Raw genomic sequence first — 12,078 nt, forward strand, 5'->3', positions numbered from 1 at the left:
TCGGGTGCTATTGGCACTTGAAGCCCCACGTGGCTTTTCAGATCATAACCAGCGACGTCATACTTGAAGAAATGAGGGTAACACCGTTCACTGAGCCCTTAGTATGTCTCAGATGCTCTCCATGTAAATGATTGGATTCTCATAACAACACTGTGAGATAAACACAGTGCCTATTTTACAGATAAGAAAATAAAGGCTCTGAGTGATCAAGTAATTTGCCCAAGGTTACATAGTCCCACCTTTCTGATTCTGACTGTTACGCAAACTCGCCATCCCCAAGATTTTTTAAGATAATCTACTCCAATCTTTTTACTCAACAGAGGAGGAAAAAGAAACCCAAACAGAGTAAATAACTTTTGTGAGGTCACAGAGCAAATGGTATTCCAGTTAACCCTGAACAATCAAGGGCGCAGTTAGGCCATATAACTGGATTTAAACATTTTCTGGCAGGCACAACATAATTTGAAATTAATTTTCTCAAAGCTTATTTTTGTTTTTGTTTATAATAAGAACTATTTTAGCAATCAAGACTATAAATCAAAATAATAAATAGTTTCATACTGACAGCCTGTTAGGGGAAAAATTCATTTCTGATGTTCATAATTGCAAACTTCAAAATGTGTTTGTTTAAAAGCTTTTCAATTAAAAGAGAAGAAAGCGAGCTTAGGGTTAGTTAGTGGAAATATCAGCATTTTCTGGTGTTTCCCTTTGTTTGTTTTTCAAAATTTTTACCAGAATGGTTTTATAGCCAAAGCTTATTCTAATTTAAAGAAGAGAAAACAAAGACTTTCATTTTGTTTCCTACTAGAAATAAGTTCCTTCATGAGAATGTAAGCTACCAGAGGACAGCAATCTGCTCACTGATATTTTTTCAATGCCTAAAACGTAGCACGCACACCCCCCCCCAAAAAATTAGCACAAAGAACCACTGCTGAATGAGTGACTCTCCCCTTTTTCACTTCCATATAATCTATTCTTTCAGATTGGGTGAAAGAAGGAAAGACAAGATTTACAGGAGACTTGGTTTTTAGTTTCTCTTAACCTCACTGTTTTTATGATCTACTAAAGAAATAAAAGTCAGATAATGGTGAAAAACCAGTGAGACTGAAATAAATGAATAGATGAATGCCCAGTGGTCCTGACTTTTATTTTCAATGGAAAGAGCCGGAATTTCAGAGAGGAACCAACACATCCCTTATAGATGCCAAAGATAAGGAAAGAGAAAGCATGTGAAGTTTAGAAGCCCCCCCAGATTGGATGGCACAGAAAGATGCAGAAGTGGACATGTTAGTGTCCCAGCCCTCTGAGCATAAATGACGGAAGGAGGACGGACCACTCATCAGACGCTGTTGTGTGAACCGCGGTGGTGGTGACGGTGGCGGGGAGGCGTTTACTGGCCTTTTAAAATTTAATCCTCGCTCATTTCCATGGCATGGGTACTATTATCATTTGCATTTCACAAATGAGGAAACTGAGGCTCATGGAGGTGGACTGGGACTCAGAGTGGGATCTGTCTGACTCTAAGCTTTTAACCCTGCATCAGTGTTCCTCCAACTTCAGTCGTTTGCTGACCTCCAGTATAGTTCTGCCACATTGTACGCACCATCTGTGGCAGCCGTGGCCGTGTGCTGGTCAGATTTCCCTGCAAGAAAGGCAGGCTTCGATTGTCACGCCTTCAGCATCTGCTACCGCTGAGATCTCGCTGCTCCCCGGAAACGACTGAGCACAGAGGGTGCTGGGCTGGTCCTGCCCAATGCAGGACTCCCCCCGGGGCACGCTCTGCTCTGGGGGATACCTCCCGCCCAGCTCAGCACCACAGCCACCCTGAGGTCTTTCCAACCCTCTCCTCCTTCCCTCTCTCCCTGCACAGAGGTGTCAGCCCCTCGCTGTGGTCTGCAGCCTCTCGCCATCCACTCCTGCCCCCTTCCCTTTATCCTCCACAGTCGGTTTCCTCCGATACATCTCCTGCACATCAATTCTGTCTTAGTGTCCGCTTCCTGGAGGACCCCGATTTACCGTTATTTACTTATTATCCGTACCATTAATTACATAACACTTTCCTTTTAATTGCATTACCTTTTTAAACTAAATCTATATAGTCTCACCTTGACCAAAATATATGTTAAATCTTGACTTTAATGTGCTAGTTTTATTTTTCCTAATACACTTTGAATATATGTATATATGGCTATTTAAGTAAAAATATTTGAATATGAGTCACTTAAGTCTCCCCCTTGCCACCAATATATGGATGTAACTTTCTTGGAAATTTTCCCCTTCATTATATTGCTGATAAAATATTTTTGTAAAAAAAGACTGGTGAAGAAGGAGGATTTGAACAGAATGCCAAGTGACATCATCCCAAGTTTTCATTAAGTATTAAGAGTTTGTGTTCTGGGCAGAACCTAGAAGGGAGATTTCTGTACAACAGAAAACAAACAGGAGAACATTTCAGAAATCCAGCTGGATTCTGGACAAGAGCATAAACTAACAGCACAGCGGCATCTGTATTTATCACCTTCCTTGCATTGTGTGCCAAGTGGCATGGATGTTTTGTTGAAACGGCTAAGTTAGATATTTCCAGTTCTATCTTACACCTGCCCCCACCACCTCCCCCTGCCCCATCCCTGACTTCTCGCTCATCTTTTGGCCACATTTAAAACAGGCAAGAGTTCTGCACCTGTCTGGCAGCTGAGGTTTGCTCAGCAATGAGATCAGGGAATAGCTCTCAGAATTGCTCAGCCCTACCCACCTCATTTCCTTACTTGGCACCTTAATTCTCAAGGGAAAAGAATTCAGACAGCGGTTTGAATTCTCCTCTCACAGAGCATCTTGTGGGCTTGCCCTGGTGGTGAACTGGTTGACAACCAAGGAGATGGAGACCTTGGGGCTGCTGATGGCTGCTTCCATCTGGCTGGGGTAGGAGGGGCAGAGAGCCCAGAGGCGGTTCATCTCGCCAGGCTGGGAGAGCTCAGAGAAAGCCAGGAGGAAACCAGAGTAACCCACATTTTATTAGTTTCGTTTGTTTGTTCTGGAACTAAAAATATATTCACAAGTCTTAAATCTAAGGAAGACTGAAGATACAAGAATGGCCAAAGATGTACCGTGAGCAAAACAGCATTGATGTTAAATAAATATACTAACAGCCTCAAGCTGTTAAGGGGACAAAGAGAAATATTGTGCTGTGATGAAAGGAACAATCTACCCAACGATCCCAGTTTTAGGAAATGGGCAAAACTTATGAATAAACAATTCACAGAAAAACATTAATGGTTCTTAACACAGATTAAAAAAAAGGCACCCGGGGCTTCCCTGGTGGCGCAGTGGTTGAGAGTCCGCCTGCCTATGCAGGGTACACGGGTTTGTGACCCGGTCCGGGAGGATCCCACATGCCGCTGAGCGGCTGGGCCCGTGAGCCATGGCCGCTGAGCCTGCGCGTCCGGAGCCTGTGCTCCGCGACGGGAGAGGCCACAACGGTGAGAGGCCCATGTACCACAAAAAAAAAAAAAAAAAAAAGGCACCCTACCTCATTCACAAACTATACATAATTTAAAATTACACTTGAGTACCATTTTTCACTCTGTAAGACTGGCGAGTATTAAGAAGTTTGATAAAACGCTGTTGTCAAGGGTGTAGGATAATGTGCTCCCTTATACTGCTGGTGGGGGCATAACCTTCATGTAACCCACCATTTTAGAAAGAAATTGAAATCACGAAATACCATAAACCCTCTGTCATGAACCGGATTAATTCCAAGAATGAAAAATTCGACTTGTTCACTTCCTTTTCTTTCCCACAAAACACATGCTTCTAACGCAATAGGTATTTCATTTTTCCCGGGGGTGAGCTACAAGTCTTCAACTCAATGGCAAGATGAGTCATTCTGGAGAACAAGAAACTCCATGCATTGCTGAATACATCCGTTGGCCCAATAGAAACCATATCTCAAGTCATCCTGGCCCCAAGGACTTTCCAAATCTTGAAACTAGGACTTACCTTTTTCCAGAACAGTTTGCCCAGAGGCAGAGAGGTGGGGCCCCCCTTTTCCTTGGCACCTTCCTTTGCTGTTTCAGTGGATGTAGAATTCTTGGCAGCCCCTTGGGGCTCCTGGGGCATAACATTGCCTTTGTCTGACTTGAGGTCGGCTGAAGTGGTGGGTGACTTTTCGGCACCCTATAAGAGTTCAAAAAAATTAAAATGATCTCAGGATTTCAAAAGCAAAAGATCTCTTTTTTACAAATATGGACTGGGGTTATGCAAGTTAAGTGTCTTCTTCATAATTTTCTGTATTTTCCAAATATGCTACATGGATGTGGATTTGTGTTAAAATCTTGGAAAAAGATCAAGATATATTCCTTTTGCAGAAAAAAAAATATATAGAACCATCATGTAACATGTTTATGTAAGTAACGCATTAGGACTCAAAGTGATTGGAAGAGGCACTTGGCTGTTAGAATGTTAGGTCATGTTGAGGACCCTGGTCTTCTTTCGACCATGGTCATGGCAGTAAAAATAGTCTGAACATGCACCTCCAATACACACGTATTTGTTTACATGATAAAGATGTATTGTTTTACTAATCCAAATTTGAAATGAAAGATGGGTTCCAATAAATATACTTCCAAAGAGAAGTGCTGAAGTTTTCCTCTCACACTCTGCTTTAGAGATTACTATAGTGATCTGTAGTCTACAAAGTTTAGTCTATAAAGATCTAGAGATCTATAGTCTATAGAGTTTGTGTAAGGAACTCAGGGAAGAGGTTTGAGCTTGAACAGCATCCACAAGCCCCATTTCTTCACTTTCAGATGCAGCCTCAACATCTAAATTAGATGGGACTGGATGGATCGTCATTGATACAAAACTCCAAATGCTATTCACTCAGTCCCTATTCTCTTGCTCTCCCCCACCTTCTCTCCATGCCACCGCCCCCCATCTCTCCCCACTCCGAGCGGCCAGGCTGAGGTCCACTTCCGGGACATCTGATCTCTTCAGTGACTGGGCTGTTACTTCCATGCTCTGCCACCTCCCGACTCATGGGACAAAGGAAGAGTTAGGAGACTTACAGTCTCCATTTACCTCGATGTGAGTGAACATTGCATTAAAATTTTTAACACTGGGCTCACCTGACCTAACCTCGTCATCTTAAGCATCTTCATTTTAATGATCCTTGGTCCAGGGACTTGTGACACAACCCTTTAAATTCCCAGGGAGGTCAGATCTTTGACTACATTTTCTGAATAAAAGAAAAAAAAAATCTGGCAGTAGAAACAGGGTGTGGAAAAATTCAGGACGTTTCAGAGTATTTTTGATGTTGGAAAGAGTCTTAGAGACCACCTAATCGAATGCCCGAATTTTCATGGATGGGGAAATTGAGGTCTACGACCTGCCCTACACTAACCAGGGCCACAGTCTGGTCTCAGATCCAGACTTCCGGCTCCTATCTGGTGCTCTTTCCACACTGCACGTTGCCCCTCCAAAGGGAGTTCACAAAAAATGTGAACTTTACTATCTGATGTAAGACAGTATCTTCTGTGCTGACTTCTTTGATACTAGGAGGGAGTCATTTATTGAACAGATTCTATGTTCGAATCAGGAGCTACAGGGCCAATGTATAGAAATGACTTTTGTGATAGGTGATCCTGGAATAATCCCAGTTCCATTTAAAAATGTATAAAACCGCATAATGCTAGGGTTTAAAATAACCTCTGCCTTGTATCAACAGTGCAATCAAAATGGCTGAGCTCAGACGGTTCTGCATTTATGCATGTTCCAAATGGTCTCGGACACCTGGTGCTGTTTTAGCTCTAAATGGTAATTAAATTAACAAGCACTGGTTGAAGGGGAAGTGCCCTCCACCAACTAGCTTGCTTGCTTTTCCAGAAAACAGGAGGAAAGTACTATGATTTATTCATGTACTCATAAAAAATGCATCGACTGCCTTCTATGACCTGCGATGGGTACTGAGTGCTGGGGTTACATGTCCTCATAGAGAGAGAGAGAGACACCAAACAAATAATTCCACAAATGTATGTAAAATTTCAACTATGATAAGTGCTGTGGGGTGGAGAGAAGGATTTGGTGCTAAAAAAAAAAAAGGCTAAACTAGGGAATTAGATCCATCATGGCAATCAGGAAGGCTTGATAGAGAAAGAGATGCTGTGTCCTGACCTGAAGGGTGACTAGAAATTAGCTGCAGGAGGGAGGAGAAGCACACCAGGCACAGCGGAAGCGTGCTCTCAGCGCCCTCTGAAAGCATCAGAGAGCCGTGATGGAAGCAGGAAGGAAAGGAGTGGCCACGCGTGGTCCCCAACATCAACTCCCCTTCTGCTTTCTTGGGAAAATCCCCACTTGCTCAAGGGGTCCATGTTAGGCCAAGAATCTGGGGGCGGGGTGAGGCTGACCTCACTTCTATCTCTAAGAAAGGGTTCTTGTTGGCTTAAGTAAACCGTCCGTTCTGCTCACATCATTACAGCAGATGCTCCATTGCTCCACACTGCTTTGATTTAAATTCTGCTGCTTTGCTTTCTATACTTAGAGACGCCGCGTTACCTAACCAGCTCCTGGACACCCCTGCGTATGTGCTCAGCCTACCCAGCCAAAGCCACGTGGGGGTTACCAAAAAAAGCTAGTTCTGGAGTTCTAGACTTCTAGCCAGGACAGGTCTAGTTTGCTTAGCCCATCACACGCCTCTGGTTTGGCTGGTTTGACCCTTTCCTTTTGTTCCCCTCAGCCTCCTTTCTCTCTCAGCCTCTGGAAGAGGGACTAGGGTCCAAGGAGACTAGGCACAGAGATGGCCAACTTTTAACTCTGATTTAATAGTGACAATAAAAGCTACCAGTGCCAGGCACTGTTTTAAGCAACTGAATGTTCTAACAACAGTCCTATGAGGAAGGAATTAATTGTTATGTCCATTTTATTGTTAGGGAAATTTTGGTCCCAGGTGGTTAAATAACTTGCCTGTGATTGCACTTATAAGGCGACAGAGTTGGCATCTGAATCCAGGGAGTCTGATACCCAAACCCAGACTCTGAATAGCTACTCTGTCTACACTGCTTCCAACAGACCAAGGTCTCCCCACTCCATGTGCTGTTGTGCCCATCAGGGGATGGAACCGTCTACGGCATATGCATTCTCAGCCACGGCAATCTTAACTCCACGTGGGGGAAAGTTGGGGGGTGAGATTGCCCTTGTTCTTGGGGCGGTGCGTTATGGGCAATTTTTAGATGTTTATATTGCCTATGGCCCTACTAAGGGCCACGGTACATCAACAGATAAACAGTGTAGCTGTTGTACTAAAATTCCACGGGGAGAAGGGCAATTAGGGAGAAAATATCTAAAGAAGCTTCATGGTGGGGGGGGTGATAATGGGAAAAAGGTTGAGGAACACATCTATACTGATCGGTTTTGTTGGGAAATGGCCAATTCTCTTTGCCCTGGGAAGATACCCTGAGATCTTCGAAAAACATGACAAGGACATGACTCTATCATATGTATAGTAATAAAATATAACGAATATATCTGTGTAACTGTTGAGTATGCATTTCTCTGGCCAGAGTATGAGTTCTGTGAAGGCAAGAGCTGTTATGTCTTAGTCACCATTACACTCCTACCACCCATCAGACCCAGTGTCTGGCTCAAAACAGGCATTAAATAAATAACAAATTAATTTTACGACGAGAGGGACCACAGAGAGCTACCCACACAGCACCCTGCCATGTCATGTTTCCGTCCACCCACCCCCTCCTTACAGGGCTGTGGAGTCACACACACCCATTAGTCATCCTTTCCCTGCCTACTCATCTCCTCGCTTCCCAGAGAAGTGCCCCACATGGTGTTCTGCCAGCATCAACTGAATTCATGCTCTTTGTCTCCATTACGGAGGAGACTACGAAAATTCTATCCATGTTTTTTGGAGACAATCCCCTGAGTAGGGCTGCCAGATTTAGCAAATAACAGTGAGACTATAGGATGTCCTGTTAAATCTGAATTTCAGATCAACAAAGAATAAGTTTTTTGCCTAAGGATGTCCCAAATATTGCCTGGGACATACTTAGATTTATACTCAAAGATTATTTGCTGTGTATCTGAAATTTGAATTTAACTGGGTACTTGTTATTTACCTGGCAACCCTACCCATGAAATTCTAATGTATTAGATTTGGAGATTGCATATCAGATGACCTTACCTTCTTCCACAAGAAGTTTTCATCATTTTCACATTTGAGGGTGGCAGAGGGGACGTGTTAGTAAGATGGAAACATTGTACCAAGAGCCAGAAAGCAATGAATGTGTGGCATAAGCTTATGAACCCTGGGAGGCAGCTGCTAATGTTTTAGCTGCCTTGCGGAGAGGGTGGGCATTGAGCAAACCCGAGTGGGGAGGGGAACATTTCCGGGCGTGGCAAAGACATTCTAAAACAATGTCCTGCTCTGTGTACATGGGTCATGTCCAACGTTTGCAGGTCGTGTGAAAAGGTTTTATTCTGAGGAACCGCATGTGATTAAGTCAAGGAAAAAAAATTCAGATTCAGCAAAGAAACGCTGACCCCCTTATTATTTATAATAATAAACTTATTTCATTGATTAATGTCAGCCTTTCCTCTTTGAAACTAAGCAGATTCTTTTTATAGGAAGGAAAATTGACATACAAAGAAATGAAAGGAGGAGTTAACCAGAATTGGTAACCACTGTATTTTTTTTTAAAGAGCAAAACTAGAAGATAACGTTTTACCCTTGAATTTGCTTGGATGTCTTTTTTCTGTCTTAGGTCACACTGAAATCAAGGAGGATGAGTATCACACGTCCCATAATCATGCAACGGGGTTCACTGATGGACTCTGCCTGGTCAATTTTAATGGCCCTGTTTTCCTATCTTTTGGGATGACAGAACAACCAACTGAGGAAAAGAAAAACACTGTCCTAGGCATGAAGGTAAAAGCCAATGAGATCTACCACACTGCTGTATAAATGAGAATTAAGAACATCTGGGAATTGTCCCCTTACTTTACTTTAACGTAAAAAAATAGACCGAATGTAACTCAAGGCAAAACCTTAGTCTGTGTTACAGTATCCCAGAAAGGGTCGTTTCTTCTCCATCGTCCCAGTGGTTTTAGAATCCTCTCCTACCCCAAACGTCAACTCAGTTGGCAGGATGTGAAGCCAACAATTCGGGGAAGCCCCAGGAATACTGAACTTGGGTGGTCCACTTGTGGGAGGGGAGAGATTCTGGAGGCACGAAATGAATGTCGTGATGAAATGCAGATCTGTGGGGGTCGGGGGAGGGGGAGTCATAGCGTCTTAAACTTTCAAGGGCCCCTACTCACCGAAGCACCGGTGGGAATTCAGCTAGATTCCTTTGTACCAGATCCCTGACAGATTTCACTAGCAGTTACCAAACTGTCGCCCACATACAGTGGTACCACTTTTTAAGGTTCCCTCCCCCATTGCAGTGTCTCTCATCCACCCCCTTGTCTCGCTACAGGACAAAATAACCCTGTATGGAAATCGAAGGGTGGCTTCATAACATAGTTTGTTTATGCAAATATAGATTCCGCCGGGAGAGCTTTCTACGGAGCTTTTATCTGCATACACAATCCTGGGACTATTACATCCAGCTGGGGAAGTTTTTCAAATAAGTTCATTCAACTTAGTGGAGAATGGTGGATATTTTAAACAAATTTACAAGCATGCTGGCCCAAGTCAGGGATCCTTTTAATTGATGGTTTCAGACAAATACTGGCATTTTCGTAGACATTAGAAGAGTGAAATCTCCGAAACTCACTTCTCTGTTGTCTTTACTTTCCAAGAACGTGGAGACAGAACTTGCTCTGCCTTCATTCATTGTTTTGTTCTGCCTGGGCTTCCATTTGGGCTCAGTATAAGTTTAGTTAATACAGGGAAGAGATGGAACGGACCACAGGAAGATAGAATTGTTATCTTGAGGTTAGAAGAGCATTTCCCAAAGTATAGCAAGCATACCATTGGTGGGATCAGAGATGGCCTCAGATTGTGCTATGATATTAAATAATATTAAAATCGTGAAAATACTTTTCCTTTTTCAATTCTCATCTTTCTAAGACCATTGGGGGAAAATCTCAGTCTGGTGCCGGTAGAGAAATCTTTAACATTTCCCTACTGCTGGCTAATTGCCTTTTCATAAAGCTAGAAATGGCAATAGACTCAGAGCTTAACACAAGCGAGACAGCTAGAATGTAATCTCTTTTTTTATTGCCCATATAATGGTACATTCCTCTTATGAAAAATGATCTGCTTTTCCAAGTGTGATGTAATACAAAGTTTCTTTTACAGATATCTTTAAATAGGAAGTGAGTCAATTTCAATATAAAAATATCAAGTAAATAGTGGTATATCTGCCAAAAACGATGAAGGTGGTATGCAAACATTCAACATTTGGGAAACACTAGGTTAGAAGAATAATCTCAGAACCCTGGTCCACACTAGGAAAGTAGTCTGAGATGTTTACAATTATGGGGACTTAAAATCTCTGAAATTTGATTCACATAGTACTTAATTCCCCTCTAATGATTTCTACCACCCAAGGCTCTGTCTTCACTGAAGTGGAGCAGGCTGGATACAGGATGGGCACATGTGTCATGTGGTGAAGACCAGGGTTCTTATTTTTCCTCCTATTTTAACAAGATACAGACCTTATGCCTAAAGAATTTTCTAAAGGCGAGTCCTAGCCTGGGGCTATGCAGATGCTTTTTCTTGGTGCCTTTAGCCTGGATCTCGGATGTCTTCTGCCCAGCTTGTCCATCACAGACACTTTCTGCTTTAGATGCCTTTTGGGCAACAGCAGTCACAGCTTAGAACTTTGTTTTTAAACAGAATGCATTTTTTTTCTGTTGTTTTTAAGCGCAGTAATTACTTTTTCAATTAGCTGCCGGTATATCACCCCCATCTCCCAATCACAAGACATCATGTGAATGCTTATCTTTTTCAAACTCTCAAAGACGATTTGTTAAAGTGCAAATTCACAGTCTATTTCAGGTACATGTTGATTTTCAACACAGCAACCTATTTAAATGACCCAGATTAATGCAGCTCCATTTGCTAAAGACAATGACAAGATATTTAAGCTTTGTCTACAGGACATGTAATATCCAGGTGAAAAAAATTAAAAAATAAAAACGATAATGCAGTCCCTACCCGATGATTTTTAAAAATCTAAATGCTATTGTCACGTGAAACAGAAGAAAAAAATACCTGAAGACAAGCAATTTATTTTTGCATCCTGGAGTCAAGTACTGCCACTAAATGGCTTTCATTCTCAAACTGATCTCCTCTTTTGCGGTATTAGAAACTTCAGGGAAGCAGTATCACCCACAAAAATCTCAACTGACTTCTAGATGGGCAGATCTCCTGGGCAAAAGATGTTTCTAGAGTGAGTCAGTCCACTGAGCCAAAGTGAGGGGAAATTGGAACTAAAATAGCCCAGCTACAACCATTCAGAATTGTTGACTCAAGTCACAAATGGCAGGGGATTTTGTGTGTGCAGCAGTGGAGTGTGCTAAAAATTGCCCAGGGCCAAATGAGAAGATGGACAAAAGTGTTGACATTTCAAAAGCATGAATCCAAGAACTTCAGTAGAAAAGATGTCAAGAAGGCAAGTATGAGAACCAGGTTGGTAGAAAGAGGTCTGTTTGTGGGCATCACGGACAACCTACATTCACAAAACCTGCTTTTGAGGTCCAGTTCCATCAGCACTGAGCGCATAGCTCTCTGGGCAGGGCCATGAGATTTTACCACTAGGTACTTTCAGCTGGGACATTCTGGGTGGGGGAAGAGCCTTGATGCCGTGAGCAGCTAAAGGGAGTGAGGGCATCAGGTCACTCGGGGAGCCACACAACACACCCACATACCCCACTGTTTATAGCCTATTGTGCTGACTCTGTGATTTCCAACAATGCAGGACACAGAACCCAAAGAGAAACATTTGGACCCAACCATTCATTGAACTTGACCCTAGCTGCCTTGTAGCAAATAAATAACCTTATGGGAAAATGCACGTAGATACCTCAGATATATCTTTTTTTCAATGGAAGAAGAAAATTCTAGAG

At 42.7% G+C, this 12,078-nt stretch overlaps 1 protein-coding gene across 1 annotated transcript in view; it reads right to left on the reverse strand.

The window, feature by feature from the left end:
• The window catches only part of BCAS1 (brain enriched myelin associated protein 1), a 105,650-nt gene that overhangs the window by 32,555 nt on the left and 61,017 nt on the right, over positions 1-12,078 (reverse strand). Inside the window, exons 7-8 of the mRNA XM_073793112.1 lie at positions 10,666-10,800; positions 3,997-4,173 (exon numbers count right to left, since the gene is read on the reverse strand). Coding sequence (XP_073649213.1) covers positions 3,997-4,173; positions 10,666-10,800 — 312 coding nt within the window. The remainder of the gene's footprint in view (positions 1-3,996; positions 4,174-10,665; positions 10,801-12,078) is intronic.

This window comes from Tursiops truncatus, chromosome 15 (assembly GCF_011762595.2).
Source record: "Tursiops truncatus isolate mTurTru1 chromosome 15, mTurTru1.mat.Y, whole genome shotgun sequence".
Taxonomy (NCBI): domain Eukaryota; kingdom Metazoa; phylum Chordata; class Mammalia; order Artiodactyla; family Delphinidae; genus Tursiops; species Tursiops truncatus.